The 20858-nt window shown below is 45.2% G+C and overlaps 2 protein-coding genes across 3 annotated transcripts in view; one reads left to right on the top strand and one right to left on the bottom strand.

The window, feature by feature from the left end:
- TOX4 (TOX high mobility group box family member 4) overlaps nt 1-4938 on the bottom strand; it is a 37840-nt gene extending 32902 nt beyond the window's left edge. The window contains exons 1-2 of one of the 2 annotated variants that reach the window (XM_040416828.1): nt 4817-4938; nt 2568-2651 (exon numbers count right to left, since the gene is read on the bottom strand). In XM_040416828.1, coding sequence (XP_040272762.1) covers nt 2568-2579 — 12 coding nt within the window. In that variant the 5' untranslated portion in view covers nt 2580-2651; nt 4817-4938. Of the gene's footprint in view, nt 1-26; nt 132-2567; nt 2652-4816 lie in introns of those variants that run through there. The other variant, XM_040416829.1, reaches the window with a different exon arrangement.
- Nucleotides 127-18881, top strand: RAB2B (RAB2B, member RAS oncogene family). The gene is made up of 8 exons (XM_040416833.1): nt 127-422; nt 13899-13970; nt 15094-15161; nt 15443-15525; nt 16153-16245; nt 18185-18296; nt 18368-18436; nt 18528-18881. Exons 1-8 carry the CDS (start codon nt 377-379, stop codon nt 18627-18629), a joined length of 645 nt encoding a protein of 214 aa, XP_040272767.1. The 5' UTR covers nt 127-376; the 3' UTR covers nt 18630-18881.
- The last annotated feature ends 1977 nt before the right edge of the window (nt 18882-20858 follow it).

Below are 20858 nucleotides of genomic sequence, written 5' to 3'. Positions count from 1 at the left end.
TACCACCGAACAATAAGCTGCCTCACCTCCATCTTCAGGGCCGAGGACTCCCCGTCTTTTTTTTTATAACTACACTTCTCCTCCGCCTCCACCAAGATGGCGGCACATCCGGTTCCGGTAAGGACACCGGATGTCACCTTACATTGACGAGGGGGTAGTTTACCTCCTGTAATCGAATGTGAAAAGTGCCGTGCAGCGTCAGAATAGAGGGACGTGTCTGTAATGGAGCTGCGTCTGTCCCCGCTCAACCGTCCAATGGGATGGCACTTCCGGGAGCAATAGAGACGCAGCTGCGGACAGAGCGCTCGCCCCTGCAGCATAGAGCAGACATCCCGCGCTAGAAGGTCCGTCATCATCTCTTCGCCTGGCTGCAGCCATGTCCTACGCCTATCTGTTCAAATACATCATCATCGGCGACACAGGTGCGTGACGCGGGGTACTGCGGGGGCATACGGTTTACTTCCGTCCTTGACATGTCCTCCTGTGTTGTCACCCAGCTTTCCCAGGCTCCTGCAGCACTGCATTGAAGGGCATACAGATGGGAAGCTTTGGGGCACTTCCTGTAGACACCCAGCTCATGTTTCACGTATAAAGCTCTATCCTGCTGTCAGGGTGGGTGCGGTATTAAGAGCATGTTCACACGCTGCAGGTTTTCTGCAGAAAATCCCCAGTATTGTACACTAGTGCCAGCAGGGAATGACCAGTTCTCATCTACACGCTGCAGCGCTTCAGTTTACGCCGTGGAATTTCCGCAAAAAGAGCGAAATCGACGTCTACACCTAAATCGGCATTAGTTACTGAGCGGTTTATTTCTGCTGTGGATTTCTAGTAAAAACACTGCAGATCTTCTGGCTTTAGCTGAAAACCTTGCGGGAAATCTCTCAAAACGTGTTCTAAAAAAGTCAGTGTGAACCTAGCCCGAGAGCCCGCTCACAATTCCTCACTGCGGCCGCATGATGTTGTTTTTGGCCGTTTACGGCGTATAGGAACGTGTCCCTTCTCGGCGTGATGTCCGCTCAGAACTCACAGGGGACTAATCGCAGTATACCTCCATCCGTGAGCGACGCTGTGTGAACAGGCCCTAAGGCCAAGTTTACACTGATTCCTGCACCTAAACCGCGCCGGGATCCGTCTGAGGAGCAGTCAACTCCGCTTCTTTTCTCAGCGCACAAGAAAAAAAGCGTCCAACGCATCCAGTGCCGAGACTGCGGCGGGAGACCACACACTGATCATCTAACCCGTATGCAGGCCACAGGCAAGACGCTCTTCAGATTTTTGCACGTTCCCTCGCAGTCCTGTCAGGATTTACTCACTTTTAGGCCTCTTGCACACGAAAATATTTTCATTCCGTGTCCGTTGCGTTTTTTTTTTTTAGGTGGATGGTATACGGCTGAAGGAGCCACAGTGCCATACATCGGATAGGTCATCAATATTAGATGGGTGGGGGTCAACCACCCTTGTGCAGGGGCCAGAGCACCATACATTACTTAGTGGCTGTGACTGGTATTGCAGCTCATTCCGATTTACTTGAATGGGACTGAGCTGAAGAAAGACCATGTGAACAATGAAAGTGAGAGAGAAGAGGTGACCCCATTAAACAACAGGAGAGTCGGACCTCCACTAATCTTATATTGATGACCTGTCATAAAGGAGTTGTCCGGTTTCCGATATTGATGACCTATCCCATGTGAGCGCTGTATTTTCTTCTGTTTACCTGCGCGCCTTCCACATTGCATTGAAGAGCAGTGTAATGACAGCTCCGCCGTCCCATTCACTTGAGTGGGACGTAGTGTAATTACGACTGCTCCTTCCTATTGACGTGAATGGGAACGGAGAAGCTGTAATTACGCCTGCTCGCTACTCTCGACAGCGAGCAGGTAAACGGTGATGACAGCCCCGCGCATGCAGGAGCGCTGCATTCTCTTCATACAGCTGATTGGCGGGGGTGCTGGGAGTCGGACCCCCGCTGATCTAATATTGATAACCTATCCTAAGGATAGGTCATCTATATCGCTAACCGGACATCCCCTTTATTCCCGTCTTGGACATTGGGGGGGTATCACTAGGATATGCCCCCAATGTCTGATAGGTGCGGGTCCCAGAGGGGGAACAGAGCCCGCAAAGTGCAGGCGGGCGCACTCCATTCGCTGAACAATAAGCTGGTAAAGTTGGTTTGTAGGATTTTTCCCGCTGAAATTGGGGCCGTTGGTAAGTGCACATGTTGGAAAAAAAAATCTATTTTCAAAAATTGTGGTGTGAAAAAATTGCAAGGATTTCAAGGAAATGCAAAGCATGTTTGTATTGGTAGCAATTCTGTAGCCGTGCAGTCAGATAATGTCCTTTTACACGTCGGCTCGAGCGCCTATCGATGATCTATGAAGTCGGTCGGTACTCTATTAAAGGACCCTTCACATCGACCGATGCAAAATAAAGGGGACCCAGACCTTAGTACAGTAATAGTTCATCCAGTTTATATCCTATTGTTTTTATGGCAGGAGCCATATAGACATTGAATTATCTCGTGGTTGAGAACAAAGGAGACCGTACAGAACAAGAAGCAGTCTTACCTCCCGCTGCATTCCTTCCCCACATGGTAAAGTACTAGCAAGAAGCCTCCAACCGACTGAGCCCGGGCGGAAATGGTTAAACAGCTGGAATAAAGAGGAACCAAGTGAGGGAACAGGCACGTCAACACTTCCGTATATGGTGACATGTATCCATAGGGTTTTAACCCCTGCAAAACTTACCATGAAGGCACAGCTATACCAGATTATATAAAAGCACTCTGTGGCACCCTGTCAGTCAAGGAAGCGGGAGGAGCGAGGGTGCGTAGAGTGGCGTGAACCTGCCCTCTGTGCCGTTCAAGGGGTTATCCAAGACCTATATGCCCCTAGCACAGATTGTACTTGCCTCGCTCACCGACACCCACGTCACTTCTGATGCCCGCACGGCCGCCGCTGCATCTCGCCGTTGTGTGGATGAAAACACCTGAGGGGGGCAGCCAATAGCAGGCCGCGACAGTGACCAGCCTCCCTAGCATCGCGGGTGACACTAGGGAGGCTCATTCCCATCGTGGCCTGCTATTGGCTGCCCAGCTTTCCGACGCCGGATGTTTTGCTCCGCGCAACAGGGAGATGCAGCAGCGGGTGCTGGGGAGCAAGGTAAGTACCATCTGTGTGAGGGGCTGGGGCATATGGGGGGCATTATATGTCTTGGATAACCCCTTTAACTCCTCATTTACATATGGATTAAAAGTAACCTTCCATTGCACCCAATGACAGACCCTGTGAGAGACCATCCCCTCCTTCGGACAGGAAACGGGAACCTTCAAGATCGCTTTAAAAGGACTACTACTCTCTTCTTCCTCACTACCTGTTTCTCATCCATAGGACAGGGTGTATGGTGCCTCTCAGGATTGAAATGGGGCTGCAGGGTGCATCCTTTGCCCCATAATACTGATGGGTGGGGATCACCTGTTGGCGTAAGAGTCCACTAGGAACCACCCTATAGTCTGGATTTCTCCCAGTTGCCTCCTGCTGCAGTCCTTTACTGCGTGGTGCCACTGTGGGGTGAGCTCCTCTCTATCGGTCCTCCTGCATTTAGGTGGTGTTCAGGCACATCATGACCACAGACTTCTATTTGCAGGCTTCCGAGTCTTTGCTCAGGGAGTAGGAGACGTAGAGGGTTCTGGGACAGCAATTTTTCTCAGGAGTGGTGCAGTGGATGTAACATCAGCGTTCCACTGTGGACCATGGAAGTGGATGAGGGACCAGCTTGCAGGTGTGAAGTGTGCCCTACATGAGGTGTCGCCAGCCAGCCGTCAGGCCTGCTGTCTTAGGCATTTTTCTCTAAAACTACAGCTCCCCGGTAACCATACTTAAAGACTTGTCAGTGTGCTGGATACTAGCACGGTAGTCCAGGTGGGATATGAGCGGTTATATCCTGGCGTCTGTACTTCATTGTATGGGGGAGGATTTGGGGCCTGGTGGGAAAAGTTTCATAAGCTAGATGTTGGGAGATGTCTGATTCAATACCTTCTAGTCACAAAATATTGGATGAAGTCTCAGGGACCTAAAAAAGGAGAAAGGGTTTCTAGCTATACGATTGCTAGGGGGATAGTTAGAGCCACTGTGCTAGCATAGCCTTCAGTGGGGCTTGAAGTCCCTTCGGGGTTGTCCACCCACTCTACTAGGGCCATAGCTTCCACTTGGGCTGAAAGTGTTTGTTTCTAATGACCAAATTTGTAAGGTTGCCACTTAGAGTTAGGGTTACTGCACACGACCGTATCCATTTTTACAGCCCAAAAATCACAGATCAAGATGAATGGGCCCGCATCTGATCAGCGAAAAATACGGATCGGATGAGGACCAAAAGTACGCCCGTGTGCTTGAGCCCTTCTAATACATTATAGACTAGGTCCCTTGTCTAATACTGATCTCTCCTTCGGTAGGAAGGTTTATTCAAGCTGGGCTTCCACCCCAATCTATCTAGTTTATTCTCTCACAGATGAGGCGTAATGGAAACGCTAAGATTACACTTGCCAGTTCTCTATTTACTTTGAGCACCTGTTTTATTCCCGCCCAGGAAAAAAAAAGTTCTTTCTAATTCTAAGAATTAGTTCCTGTTAGGACTGTAGATCTTTCTACAGACTGAGGACGAAGGGAGTAGTAGTCCTTTTGAAGCCATCTTAGAGGTTTCCTGTCTGGGTGTGGGATGGTCTCTCACAGGTGCTGTCATGGGCCACCGGTAAGTGTAATCCGAGTGTTTCTCTCCAGGATAAAGCAATGGAAGAATTAGAACAATGTAATTGTCTTACCTTCCCATTCAAAACTCCACAGAATGGCTCCTTTTCATCCCAGCACAATTTCTTCTTGCGTAGGGCAGCGTGTCCTCAGGAAATTCCAGGTTAGCAGTCTTTCGTGTCCGGTAATTCCCTTTCACTGGAGCAGAGGCGTCTTGTGCTCGGGAGATCTGTGTGCGGCAGCCTTTCCGTGGCCTTGCTCTGGCCTGAAAGATACAGCCTGTATCAGCATGACCGCTTCCTTATCTGCCCTGGGTGCCTGCCACCTGATGTTTCACATTCCACAACCACCATCCTCCTCTTCCTCCACATTCTTACAGGAGGGGTTGTAGTACATGCATGTCTTCTATCCACTTCCATAGAATAGCATTATGCCAGTGATTTCTGAATTTAACGGGTTGTTATCGAAGTCACAATTCTAGGGGGATATTTATCATCTGATTGGTTGCTAGGGGCAACTAAGCCAGTTCTACTTTACACCAGTTTGATAGGGGGAGATTTATGTGTTTGCAACTTTTTAACTGCGACTTTTTAAAATAAAAATGGTCTCCTCTCACTTTTACACCGCCCTCGCCACCTTTAAGAAAGGGGACGCGATAAGAGGCAGGAAGGGGGTGTGGCCAGCAGCAGCGACAAACTTATCTGCATTTACACCAGTTTTTTTTTCTGTGCATTACATTTTGCTCTCGGGCAGCGCCCTCTGCTGTTTCAGTGGTGGACTAACATGGCCAGTAGCTTCTCTGCATCCTTCCCCTCCCCTCGGTGCTGGTGCCCAGACACATTTCATTCATCCCTACTTCTAATATCATAAAAATATAGCGCTACATCGCTCGCTAGACTGTGTAGAAGGACATTTTGTGGGCAATACATTTCTGAGGGACTGTTTTGTATGCAGAGGACAATGAGGTTATTAAATGATAATGGTGACCTATCCTCGGGGTAGCAATAAATATAAATAGAAGCAGCACTATACGATCCTTCGTCGATGTGTAAAAGGATGCAGCAGCCTCACCGTTGACCCTTGATCCAACAGGCCATAGAGTAAATGTAGAAAAAATGGCACCGGCAGCATCTCACATCTTCCAATCTTTTTATTGCGACCCCCAGACAAGTAAAAACAGCAACGTTTCGGCTGAAACTCAGCCTTTGTCAAGCCTAATGACATCCACATTGTTCTACATATATATACCCCACATATAAAAACACACCCCCTCCAATCACCAATGATAGTCACTGTTCATCTCATCTACCAATCACTATTAGGCATGTGTATATTTAATAGGTTATTACCGTACACCTGGTTGTAAACATAGTGAGACGCTGTTAGATTGCATCCATATCATGGCGATGTTGGTCATGTCGGCGTTGTCCCAAGTGTAATGCGCAGCCGCATGTAGTTACACTTGTCCAGTGAGATGCGTCAAACCGTATCCATGGCAACTGACGGCGCTCATTCATGCAGCCAATCGGCTGTCTCAAAAGCCACATGACGCACGTACCCACGTGTCATGTCCGTGGACGTCATCAGAGCGCACCCTCGTACGTCCAGTGAACACTCGCGTGCGGCGTCATCAGTGCCATGGTAACGGGAGACGCATCTGTAGGAATGAATCCAACATGTTTAGATCAAACTATTTGAGCAATCGCATGGGACAATGCCATAACACATGAGCAAAAGGACCGCATATATGACGTAGTCATACTGTCTACAATCCATCCATCAATAAATAAATCAGAATGCAGTAGATAGAGAGGCACATAGTAAAACATGTACCATGCATTATAGATACAAAAATATATAGAACACACATAAGTGAAATGATGGCACATGAGTATACTTAAAGGCAACTGGTTTACCCTAAAAAGTAAGGGGTGAATCGCCCGGGACAAGTCTACATATAACATAATAAAAACAAGACGTCTAAATACCTAGAGGACATACTAGCTACCCATCTTAGTCAATGGAAGTGACGTTAAATTCTATGTTAAGGCCAAACGGTTGAAGAGACCTAAGGGTGTGAATCCATTTAAGTTCCTTTCTTCGCAGGATTTTCTTTATCACCCCCCCTGTCTCAGGTATCCTACACTGTCAATAGCACGAAATCGTAATTGGTTTATGGAATGGTTATGTTCAATGAAATGTTTAGCAACTGGTTTGTCTAATGCCCCTTTTCTTATTGTACTTTTATGTTTATTAATTCTCTCTCTCATCTCCATCGTGGTCTCCCCCACGTAAATCAAACTGCAAGGGCACTGTATCATGTATACCACATCAGTGGATCTACATGTATAGTGTCCTCTAAGTTTGAACAACTTGCCGCTGTAGGGATGTGCAAAACCGTCGCCTTTCATGATGCCACTACAGCTGCAGCATGAAAGGCAAGGGAAATTGCCATTCCTCAGTGGTGCCAGTCTCATCTGTCTCTCCATATCCTTACCCCCTATGTCTGCTTTTACGATTTTATCTCGCAAATTCGGGCTTCTCTTATAGGCCATCATTGGGGGGGGGACTGTAAATTCAATGACATTGGGTAATCCTTTGTGCAAAATTTGCCATTCTTGTCTCAGGATGGCAGCAATATTGCCACCATCTCCCCCATAGATTGACACAAAGGGAATACGTGCAATGTCTTGTTTCTGGGACTTCCTTATAAAGGTGGAGCTACGTTCAGTGGTCGCAATTTTGTGTCTAGTGCGTTTTTAATAAATTTTTTAGGATCTCCTCTATCCCTAAATTTACAGCACATTTCATCCACCCTATGTTCAAACTGAGTATCATCAGATACAATACGTCGTACTCTAAGCAGTTGACTCCATGGTAGGGAGTTCACCATGCTGGAAGGATGGCTACTATCATACATCAATAAGGTATTTTTATCCGTGGGTTTTTGGAACAGATCAGTTGTAATGATTCCCTCCCGCACCAGAATTCGGACGTCAAGGAACTGAAGCTCACTGACAGAATGTGTCACCGTGAACTGCAGGTCCCGGACTCCAGAATTCAGATGCGCATGGAACTCATCAAGTTCCAATGTAGTGCCCGTCCAAATTAAGAAAATGTCGTCTATGTAGCGCCACCAGCACAGAACCCTCTCAAAAAATCTGGAGCGATACACCAGCCGATCCTCGACCTCCGCCATGAAGATGTTTGCGTAGGTGGGGGCCACATTGGACCCCATCGCCACACCCCGCTTTCCTCGGGGTAGGTCATCATTATCGGATCGGTGGGGGCCCGAGTCCCAGGATCCCAACAGCTCTCGAAGCGCAGCACTGCACATTGGATAGCGGCGGTGCTCGGTATTACAGCTCGGCTCAGAGCGGTGACGTCACATGGCCTTGGAAGAGGGCGTGGCACTCGCTGAGCGCCCGACCATTTCTACCAGCGGATCATCAGGGGTCCTGGTCCTGAGGATATAAGTTACTGGATAACCCCTGTAATAAGCATTTTTAACTGCAACCTGGGATATGCAGGTGCTTGTTGAGCTTCTTCCTATCCACATAGGAAAGCGAGTCCTCCAGATAAGCAGATGTGAGTAATAAAGAGTTTTAAATTATTGTCCATCTGGGGACAAACGATCTGGCTTGCAATGAGGTTTCAAAGGTGAAAGAAGCTTTTCACACACTTATACGGGAGGTTGCATCAACTGTTTCATTCTCTGCAGTTTTGCCTGTGCATAACCTTCAGCATGACAGGAAGATGCGCATTAAGGAATTCAATGTATGGCTTGGTGAATGATGTCGGAACCAAGGGTTTGGCTTTGTGTCTTATGTTAGCTCTTGTTGGAATGGAAAAGAACTGTACAAGAAAGATGGTTTGCATCTTTCTCTCAAAGGAACGAATGTCCTCGGTGAACAGTTCCAAGTATTTGCTAAGGAGCATTTAAACTAGGAAAGGGGGGCAAAAGAGTGATAATCCAGCAGTCCGACTGCCCCCCGGAACGATGCCAGAAGATGCCAGTAGCACAAAGGTTAAGAAATGACAAGCTCAGATTCTTATCTACAAATGCTCGCAGTTTAGGGAATAAGATCAATGAACTTGAGGCTATAATGGCATCTGAGAATATAGATGTAGTGGCTGTTACTGAGACGTGGTTCAAGGGGAGTAATGACTGGGATATATCAATTCCAGGGTTCTCTCTATACGGGAAAGACAGAGAAGGCAAGAAGGGGGGAGGGGTGGCCCTGTATGTGAAAGACAGCATAAAATCTAATTTGATACAAGTTAGCGAGAACAATTTAGAGTCAGTTTGGGTTACCTTGCAGCTTGATAATCATAAGGTAACTCGTGTAGGTGTGATATATAGACCACCTAGCCAAGTCAAAGAATTAGATGATCTACTAGTTGAGGAAATAGCTAAAAGGACATTGAAGGGGGAAGTTATCATTATGGGAGACTTCAATCTTCCTGATGTAAACTGGAAAACCAAAATAGCTAGTTCTGCCAGGAGTACAGATATTCTAAATTCCCTACTGGGATTATCTCTACAGCAAGTAGTCGAGGAGCCAACCCGGAAGGAGGCCATTTTAGATTTAGAATACAGGGAGATGTAGATCATAATCAGGCGGCACTGCATACACTGATCACGCCGTATTTAGACCGGGCCACATGCAGTGGAAAACACTTCTCAACGTGGTGCTCAGCAGAAAATAATTTATAGTAGACAAATGGCAACTTGAAGAGAGGAATAGGAATAAAGTTGCGGCACTCACCGAAATGTATCAAAAGTGTCTTTTATTGTGGCTTCCTCAGCGGGTAGCAGAAAGGATCCGGGGCGGACACATAGTTGCAAGCAGCGACGGCCGTTTCGCGCGCTAAGACGCGCTTCCTCAGGCCTGAGGAAGCGCGTCTTAGCGCGTGAAACGGCCGTCGCTGCTTGCAACTATGTGTCCGCCCCGGATCCTTTCTGCTACCCGCTGAGGAAGCCACAATAAAAGACACTTTTGATACATTTCGGTGAGTGCCGCAACTTTATTCCTATTCCTCTCTTCAAGTTGCCATTTTAGATTTAGTATTCACAAATGGGAATTTGGTATATGATATTACTGTAGGGGAAAGCTTGGGATCTAGTGATCACCAGTCAGTGTGGTTTACTATAAGTACATTGACTGAGTCACACCACACAAAAACAAAAGTTTTAGATTTTAGAAAAACTGACTTTTTTCTAAAATTAGATTAGTGGTATATGAGTCCCTATCAGATTGGAACAGTTTCATTGGAGTCCAGGAGAAATGGGACTACTTAAGAGGCACTATTGAAGGCAACAGAAAATTGCATTAGGCTTGTCAGTAAAAGCAAAAAAAGGAAAAGACCACTGTGGTACTCAGCAGAAGTGGCCAAAATCATTAAAAACAAAAAGATAGCATTTAGGAATTATAAAAAAAAAGAAGATAAAGAACTAGCTGACTGCCTCAATGAATACTTCTGTTCAGTCTTTACGAAGGAAAATGAAGGAAAAGCACCTCAGTTAGGAAAAAAGACTAATGAATCTTTTGATGCATGTGTCTTTACAGAGGAAGAGGTTCTAAGTCAGCTGTCTAAAATCAATACAAATAAGTCACAGGGGCCTGATGGGATACACCCAAAGCTATTAAAAGAGCTCAGCGGCGGACTAGCAAAACCATTAACAGATTTATTTAACCAATCACTGGCAACAGGAGTCGTCCCAGAAGATTGGAAATTAGCAAATGTTGTGCCCATTCACAAGAAAGGTAGGGAGGAATCTGGCAACTATAGGCCAGTAAGCCTGACATCAATAGTGGGGAAATTAATGGAAACCATACTTAAGGAGAGGATTGTGGAACATCTAAAATCCCATGGATTGGAAGATGAAAAACAGCATGGGTTTACTTCAGGGAGATCATGTCATACTAATCTTATTGATTTTTTTTGATTGGGTGACTAAAACAATAGATGGCGGAGGTGCAGTAGACATCGCTTATCTAGACTTCAGTAAGGCTTTCGATACTGTCCCACACAGAAGGCTTATCAATAAATTGCAGTCTTTGGGCTTGGACTCCCATATTGTTGAATGGATTAGGCAGTGGCTGAGGGACAGGCAACAGAGGGTTGTAGTCAATGGAGTATATTCAGACCAAGGTCTTGTTACCAGTGGGGTACCTCAGGGATCTGTTCTGGGACCCATATTGTTTAATATCTTTATCAGCGAAATTGCAGAAGGCATCGATGGTAAGGTGTGTCTTTTTGCTGATGACACTAAGATTTGTAACAGGGTTGATGTTCCTGGAGGGATACACCGAATGGAAAAGGATTTAGGAAAACTAGAGGAATGGTCAAAAATCTGGCAACTAAAATTTAATGTGGATAAGTGCAAAATAATGCACCTGGGGCGTAAAAACCCAAGAGCAGAATATAAAATCAGTGATACAGTCCTAACCTCAGTATCTGAGGAAAGGGATTTAGGGGTCATTATTTGAGAAGACTTAAAGGTAGGCAGACAATGTCATAGAGCAGCAGGAAATGCTAGCAGAATGCTTGGGTGTATAGGGAGAGGCATTACCAGTAGAGAGAGGGAGGTGCTCGTGCCGCTCTACAGAGCACTAGTGAGACCTAATTTGGAGTATTGTGCTCAGTACTGGAGGCCATATCTCCAGAAGGATATTGATACTTTGGAGAGAGTTCAGAGAAGAGCTACTAAACTAGTACATGGATTGCAGGATAAAAGTTACCAGGAAAGATTAAAGGACCTTAAAGAGGACCTTTCACCGATTCTTACCCTATGAACTAACTATACAGATAGGTAGAGCGGCACCCGGGGATCTCACTGCACTTACTATTATCCCCGGGCGCCGCTCCGTTCTCCCGCTATGCCCTCCGGTATCTCCGCTCACTAAGTTATAGTAGGCGGAGATACCAGTCCCTAAGTTATGGTAGGCGGAGTCTGCCCTAGCGCTGGCCAATCGCAGCGCAGAGCTCACAGCCTGGGAGGTTATTTTCTCCCAGGCTGTGAGCTCTGCAGTGCGATTGGCCAGCGCTAGGGCAGACTCCGCCTACCATAACTTAGGGAACGGAGATACCGGAGGGCATAGCAGGAGAACGGAGCGGCGCCCGGGGATAATAGTAAGTGCAGAGAGATCCCCGGGTGCCGCTCTACCTATCTGTATAGTTAGTTCATAGGGTAAGAATCGGTGAAAGGTCCTCTTTAACATGTATAGCTTGGAAGAAAGACGAGACAGAGGGTATGTGATAGAAACTTTTAAATACATAAAGGGAATCAACAAGGTAAAAGAGGAGAGAATATTTAAAAGAAGAAAAACTGCTACAAGAGGACATAGTTTTAAATTAGAGGGGCAAAGGTTTAAAAGTAATATCAGGAAGTATTACTTTACTGAGAGAGTAGTGGATGCATGGAATAGCCTTCCTGCAGAAGTGGTAGCTGCAAATACAGTGGAGGAGTTTAAGCATGCATGGGATAGGCATAAGGCCATCCTTCATATAAGATGGGGCCAGGGGCTATTCATAGTATTCAGTATATTGGGCAGACTAGATGGGCCAAATGGTTCTTATCTGCCGACACATTCTATGTTTCTATAAATTAATGGGATAACCCCTTTAGGGGGCCGTTCTGGTCTCTGCTCACATGGGCCTTATTTAAACAAGTATGCATTGCAAAGCTTGTGCTGAAAGTGGAATACCCCATAGAGAATAATGCATGCCACAGCCGACTGGATGTTTAAATGGGTTTTCCAGGGAGAATAGAAAAAGGGGGGCCAGGATATGTTAAAAATAGGAATGGAGCATTACTCCCACCGATGCCCATGTCAATGCTGTTTTGTATTCCTTGTCCTGGCTCGGTGGAGAGGTGCGCTCAGCCAATTATTGACCTTTGTATTGAGCCGCCTCAGCCAGTGATCAGGCATTTACAGCATGTCAGGCAGGGATCGGAGCAGTGGAGATCAGTACATATCTTCTCTGTTGTTTTTAATATGTTCTGGCCCTTTAAAAAAAAAAAATAAGTCTTCTCCTTAAATTCCTTTAATCTGTAAGGTATACAAGTTTTTATAACTAAAGACCTAATTAAAGGGAGTCTCACCAAAATTTGACAATATGAACTGCTTACATGGCGCTCTAGCACAACTACACAAGATTCCAATGGTACCCTTGTATTCTTCTGACTTTCACCAGCTAAAAAACCGTAGTTTTATCTATATGCAAATGAGGGCTTGCAAGTGCCCAGGGGCGGGGTTCTTGTTGTAGGTGCCCAGGCTGCTCTGCCTTTTCATATTACCCCTCCCCAGCCTCTTGCTGGTCCCGCCCTGTAAGGCCATTTCATCCCGAGTACCGGCCGAGATCCGGCGCATGCCTAGTTCACCGCCGGCCCGGGCATGCGCACTGTGATGCCCATTGTGGGCAGCAGCAGCTCTTCATTTTGTGTGTATGCGCCGGATCTCGCGCGAAACCAGCGGCGAGGGGGCAGACTGGAAGCAAGCCGAGCGAGAGAGAGGTTAGTATATCCCCATCACAGTGCGCATGCCCGGGCTGGCGTTTAACTGCGCACACGCCGGATTTCGGCCGGTACTTGGGATTAGGCCTGCAGTAAACGATTATTTTAGTAATCGAGTAGTCTATTGATTTTTTTTTTTTTTACGATTAATCGAGTAATCTAATAAGAAAAAAATGAATTAATAGACTGTTTTCCTTTATTAAAATTTATCAGACCCCCTGCCATCAGTCCCCAACACCCTTCGTTCCCCCGTGTGCCTTCAGCTCTCCCCCACCACAGTGCCATCAGCCCCTCCATGCCATCCACGATATGTCAGGATCCAGTGCAGCGCAGTACGGGCCGGTGCGTGAACATGGAGCGGTAAGTAATAGCAAGCGCTTGTGTCACATGACGCAAACAAATCCTCCATGCAAAAAATTTGCATCAATGATTTTTTTTTGTGTCGAGTAATTGTTTCAGCCGGTACTTGGGATGATGAAACGGCCTTACAGGGGGCGGGACGGTTAATCTGAAAACAAGGCAGAGCAGCCTGGGCACCATCAGTGGGGACCCCGACTTCATTCTCTGTATATATGCTAGTGTATGAATTGTTCTCAAATGTACCAGCAACTGATGACTGTTAATATTTTTTCCAGGGGTGGGGAAATCCTGTCTACTGCTGCAGTTTACAGATAAGAGATTTCAGCCGGTCCACGATTTAACAATAGGTAAAACTTCTAAATGTTCTCATTTTTGGCTTTCTATGATTGCTGCACTTATTTTGAGTGACGTATATATGTGTGTCATAATTATGTAAAATACGGTCTTATCTAATATGCTTATATAGCTTTTAAGAAGGAGCGATGATGCACACAATGGCTTATGCTGGATGATAAGTCGGGTGCACCTTTAGACTGTCTAGTCTGAGACCCGGATTTATCAAGACCGCTGTGTGCGATGTGCCGAAAGAGGACGCAGGCCTTGTCTTAAATTACTGTAAATGTAGTCTTTGGCAGTCCGTGTGCCAGTCTGATATCTACTCCAATTTCTGGCATGATGATCAATGTGTTTTGTTTTTTTTGGAAACTGGCGGGGCGGCATGAAAACACCAGTTGCGAGTAGATTTGGTTGCATTTTTATTTATTTTTTTTGTTGGGCATACCGCTTATTAATGTATTGTTATTATTCATATTGCTTCCTTCACTGGCTGGATTCAAATTTCCATCACATTATACACTGCTCGTTTCCATGGTTATAACCACCCTACAATCCATCAGTGGTGGTCTTGCTTACACACTATAAGAAATAACGCCTGGCTCTCTGGTGGCCGGTACTGTGGGGGCACACATAGGCTGGTGCTTTTCTCCTATTATGCAAACATGACCGCTGCTGCGAGATTGCAGGGTGGTCCTAAAAATGGAAACGGAAATATAATGTGATGGAAAATGTGTCCCCCCCCCTTGATGAGCACCGCATAACCATCCTAAGGAGTGTGCTCCAGAATCCTGCCTCGATCTGAGCTAGAATTAAGATTCCTTTGCAATCCTACATCTACTCCAATGATGGTCCCTAGCATGGTTCTGGATACATACACACTCCAACACGTATCTTCTAGGGCCATTGTTAAAGCAGTGTTCCTATCACACAAGTTTATGGCATTTCAATTGGATAAGTACACTATATATCTGTTCTGATGAGGTCTGACCTCTGGGGCCCCCAACATCCCAAAATCTCCAGTAACCTATAGGAAAAGTGTATATGACAAGCGAGAGCAATCTTACTAATTTTGCCAGACCCTGTGACCTTCTCAGTCGCTACATCATCTAGTATATTGGTTCTTTCTCTTCCCAGGAGTTGAGTTTGGGGCCCGAATGATCAATATTGATGGGAAACCCATCAAACTGCAGATCTGGGACACGGTGAGATGTAGTGCATGTTGTGTAGGCTGTTAAATGAACTGAAAAATTTGTTATTGGTAGTTCCACCTATGGCGTGACTAGAGATTTTATTTAAATTTTTTATTTTTTCATGCTTGGTTTTCCGAACCTAAAATGAATGGGGAAAAATAAGATAGTAGTATACTACCTCAAGACCATGGCCACAGTGCAGCAATGCCGCCTTGTGCTGCATGATTTTCATATTTGGCTGGCGGGATGTTTGGCTCACTTCATTGATTATGGTTTTGTTTTTTTAATCCTAGGCAGGACAGGAAAGTTTCCGATCTATAACACGGTCTTATTACAGAGGCGCTGCCGGAGCACTGCTTGTGTATGATATCACCAGGTGAGTGCAACCATATCCTGGTCCTCTCTTCACTGAGCTGGGCCTAATGTTAGTTCTTGAAGTGTACGAATAGTTCATTTCAGCATCCAAATGATAAAACTATCGCTATATCAATAACGGTATACTGGAGAGAAACCGATGAGACAGATATGAAGTTTCACGCCTCCAGAATGTTCTCTGAGGGCTCTGGTTCTAGAAGTCTGTCTTTATATACTATGTCCTACAGAACCACCCACGCCTCCAGAATGTTCTCACGATGTGCTAGCGGGTTGCTAGATAGCCGCTAGCATATCCACAATACCCAGTCCCCATAACTCTGTGTGCTTTTATTATGTATAAAAACCGATTTGATACATATGTAAATTAACCTGAGATGAGTCATAGCTTGAAAATATGACTCTTCTCTGGTCACACAAGTAAGATATGACTCTTATGTTAATTTGCATATGTATCAAATCGGTTTTTATACACAATAAAAGCACACAGAGCTATGGGGACTGGGTATTGTGGATGTGCTAGCGGCCATCTAGCAACCCATGTCCTCAGCTCTATACACAAAATCCCGGTGACAGGTTCCCTTTTACAATGATAGACTTGTAATAATCACCAATTTTGTTTGACGTTTAGACGAGAAACATTTAGCCACCTCACCTCCTGGTTGGAAGATGCTCGACAGCACTCCAGTAGCAACATGGTCATCATACTGATTGGAAACAAAAGGTGCAGATTTTCTTTTCATTTGACTTAAAGGGAAGCTATCACTTCCAAAAACTATTCCAGGCCGCCAGCAGTACCTGACAGTAGCCAGCAGTGTGCTTCCGTCGATCGTTTTCTTCCTGAAGGCTGGTGCAGCTAAAGCTCAGAAAACCTTCTTTTATCCCCTGCCGGCGCGCTTCTCTGGTCATGCTTGAAGTCAAGGGGGCAGCGGCCTCCTAGTTTCTAGTCAAGATAACCACGACCCCTTCCCTGTGACTGACGGCGCTTATGCAGAGAGTTCGGCAAAGCCAGCCGAACTGCCGGCTGTCAGTCACAGCAAAGGGGCAGGGAAGTGGTCGTGGTTATCTTGACTTGAAACTAGGAGGCTGCTGCCCACTTGACTTCAAGCATGACTAGAGAAGCGCGCCGGCAGGGGATAAAAGAAGGTTTTCCGAGCTTTAGCTTCATCTGCCCTCAGGAAGAATACGATCGATGGAAGCACACTGTTGGCTACTTGGGATGGTTTTTGGAGGTGACAGGTTCCAAAGAAAAACAGAGTATCTGTTTTATTGCAAAAATCATAACCTTCCTCTATAATAATTATGTAAATAAATCATTTAAAAAAGGTAATAGTATTGAAAAAAATGTAATGCCCTGGAGTCTGGTTCGAACTTACTGTTTAGGAGATGCTTTCACACACAGTTTTATCAGGTATTTTCGACCTTGTACAAAGTCATTGTTTTTGGACATCATATCGCTGTTCACACACCATGATCTGCTGGCCAGAAATGATGGTGTCCACACCAAAGATCATTTCACCCGATGATCAAGCATTTCGATTGTTTGTCGGGTGATCTGTGGCATCTTTACATGGGCAGATTATCGGGAAGGAGCCTTCATACGACCCTTCATTCCCGATAACCTGTCCAACAATTGGGCCATGTAAATGAAGCAGAAGTTGTAGTTACAGACCACAGCTCTACTATAATGGAGCTGAGCTTAAAAAAAAAAGAGGCCAAGGAGCAAGATATGGAATTAAGTACAATGGTCTCTCAACTTACAATAGTAATTGGTTCCAGGATGACCATTCTAAATAAAAAATATTGTAACGTGAGTCCATAACACTATGGAAAACCGGTAATTGGTTCAAAAGTGTGAGAAAAATAAACAGATAGCTAGGACAGATAAAGGCAGGTTTACAGTTTCATTCAACAGATCCGGCAGAGTCATTCACCGGATCCAGCCTAGCCAGATGCTGCCGTTCACCACCGACACCCCCCCCCCCCCCCCCTCCTGTAATGGGCTCCGGCCACTTTCGATCATAAGTGGTGGTTCCCATTAGAGTCAGTGGGGGTCAGCCGTGGACAGCGCTATCCATTTAACGCAAATGTGAGCCTACCCAAAGTCCTTACATGTAACAGTCAGGAATAGGTGATACAAGCTGTCAATCACTTTAAGTGATGAGCACTGGAGCTTCTGCAGGGTCCTCTATAGCACACAGTGCACCAGAAAAATACATTGGAGCCGCCCCCACCTGACATGCCAAGGAGCAGCTCATCCTGGTACAGGACATGTAGTACCACTCTGTACTGTAAAAAGGAGACCACCCTTACATGTGGTTTACCAGAGAAATGGCCTGTTGATTGGTTTGATCGGAGTCTGAGGCATTGTATATTGCGTCTAGTTTCATCTTACGATGGACCAAGACAGACCATTGTATCTTGAGGGATAGATTTTATTTCCATTGCTATATATAACCGCATGTGAGTGCCTGGGCATCCAGTCAGATGGACCATAGATACCACCTTTTCAAACAGCTGATGGGCGTGGGTGCCAGGTGTTGGACCCGCGCCGATCAGATATTAATGACCTACCCTAAGGATTGGTCATCAGTATAACCCCTTTAAGACTCTCTTCAGTCAATCTTCTTCAGTACCGTGTATTCATCTTTGCATCTCCTTAGTGACCTTGAGGGCCGTAGAGATGTTACAAGAGAGGAAGGAGAAGCATTTGCCCGTGAACACGGATTGATATTTATGGAAACTTCTGCTAAAACTGCTGCCAATGTGGAAGAGGTAACATTTAGACAAAGTTGCTAAAAACAATCAATTTTATTTTCCATTCTAATATTTATTTTTCCCCCAAGGCCTTTATTGGTACTGCCAAAGAAATATACAAGAAAATTCAACTTGGACTCTTTGATGTAAATAATGAGGTAAAGGAAGTTAACAAAAATTGAAATGCTGAATTTTTTGCCTATTAGTTCCTAACTTTATATGTTTCTGGTTTTGTTTTTACCCGTAAAGGCTAATGGAATCAAGGTTGGACCGCAGCAATCGTTAACGGAGCCACTAGGGGGAGCGCGGCAAAGCCAGGCAGAAGGGAGAGGATCATCTGGATGCTGCTGAAGATAAATGGCCAACTCCGACAATGAAAGGGTCCAATTTCTGGCTCGTCCTATGTGTGCGCCTCTATCCTATTTCAGTGTCTTGTCTTTCTCTTCCTATTTAAAAATGGCCTCTCAGCCTATTTCTCCATGCACATGAGAGGTAGTGTTCTCTTCTGAAGTCCTAGTGTTATTTCATTCTCCTGCTCCATGTAGCAACTACCAATATTTGTTTCTATAAAAGCTAGCGGTATTAATACTGTTCTCTTACAAGCCACTTAAAGGAAAAAGTTTCAATGTTACGTGTGGAACCACAAAGGGAGACTAAAACCAAATATAGACCGGTCTGGCTTGGGGTTTATTTAGGAAGGCTAGTGGATGCTTAGTCCCCAGCTTATTGCCGATGACAATGCTAAGGGCAACACCTTCAGTTTTCATGGATGAGCCTCGAGATGTGGACATGGTACCTGACTTGTGTCTACTAGACACCAGACGGCCTTCATCTTATGGCACCTGTAGTACATATTCTGTAGGGTAAAGCTTTAGTTGCCTGATAAGTATCCAGAAATGTGCATTACTCTAGAACCTCTGTGGAGCAATGTGTATTAAGATTGAGGATCAAGTGCGGTTTTTGTTCCAGATGAAGATGCACTAAGTTAAAGGGAAGCTATCAGTAGATGCTTGTACCCTAAACCACCAGCATGTTAAACCCATGGGGTTAATGGCACTAAACCTGCCACTGTCAAGACTCTGATACAGCATTGTGTATGCAAAGAACCTTACAAACCATGCACAGGAGAGAATTCCGAAGAGAGTCTGGCAGCCTCCAGGGTATGCCTAAAGGAGCAAGGTGCGCTGGCTCTGCTTCATCGTGCTGTAGATGCCCCCGGCAGGTTCTTCTCATACATAATGCTGGAACCATAAACCCCAGCAGTGTATGGCATGCTGGTGATATAGGGTACAAAAAGATCTGAAGGTGGCCATAGGGGTAAACCTGACAATACTGTCCTTTTTGTTATAATTGTGTTACTAAAATGCTCTGTTTCAGTCTACGGAAATATGCACTATTAATTGTATCGGATTTGGGAATTGCATTAACTTTTGGTTTGGTCATTTAGTGATTAATACATTGGAAAAGTAGCATTGCAAAGTTGTCCGAAGAAATGATTCCCATTGCTATGTATATATCTTTCAGCGTATGCCTCTTTAACTGCCGACGTGTCGATTAGTTCCTAGATCTGAAAGCCAACCAGATTGGGATCAAGATGTCACATTTGGGGGCAGCATTACTTGAATCCTCCAGGGGTTTTTCCCGTCGCGTACATGCATATCGATAGGATTTGCAGTAAGTGGATGATTACCTCACTGATCGCTCAGAAAGGGGCTATGTGACTCTTTTGAGTGGCATGCTACTCTGGCCCCCATTAGCCGCCCCTTAAATTTTCTCTGGAGACACATCATCCCCTTTTTAGCAGTCCAGTGGGGGTCTCTGTAGTCAGACTGATCATACATTTAAGGGGTTATCATGGCAATTAGTTTTTTTATTTTAAAAAAGGCTCTCTGTGGCATAAAAAATAAAAAGTCATACTCTACTCCATCGATTCTCCAGCAATCCCATTCTGCTGTTCATGGTGCCTCTAGACATATTGGTGCCCACACTGGGGTGGGACCGTCTCAGCCAGGGATTGACGGAGACCCAGCAAGCTTTGGCGGAGGCGAGTAGGACATTCTTTTTTTTTTTTTATGCCACTCTGTGCCTTTCAAGAAATTAAAAATTGATCGGGCCTTCAACCTCCTCAGTGACATCTCCTATCGATGAATGGTGGAAAACCCTGTAGGTGGAAACTGTAGCAATTTCCTCGACAAACATAGCATGGTCGTCCAGATTGCCTTGACCTGTCTGTCTTATTTATTGGTTACTGTATGTATATACAAACTGAAACTTGTTTTTTTGCAAAAGAAACATTTTGATTTGTGTGATATCCTTCTGTCTCTGCAAGGGTTTGTCAAACTTTTTTTTTTTTTATTATTATTTTTATTTTTAATGTATGGAATTTTATTTGTGTATTTTGCACTTTAAGGCCTGTAGGTAGGTACGAGAGGATGCCATAAAGTATACAACGCTTTATGTATTAGTTTTCTGGTTGCCAATGAATGTGTTAATAAACTTTTTCCCATGTTACCTCCTTGGAGATTTTTTTTTAGTTGTGTACGTTCTTCCACATCTTGGTTTTATCAGTTTTCTAGGAAA

This window comes from Bufo bufo, chromosome 2 (genome assembly GCF_905171765.1).
Source record: "Bufo bufo chromosome 2, aBufBuf1.1, whole genome shotgun sequence".
NCBI classification, from domain to species: Eukaryota; Metazoa; Chordata; class Amphibia; order Anura; family Bufonidae; genus Bufo; species Bufo bufo.
The sequence above is the reverse complement of the archived record's forward strand: the minus strand, read 5'-3'. Positions and strand labels throughout refer to the sequence as shown.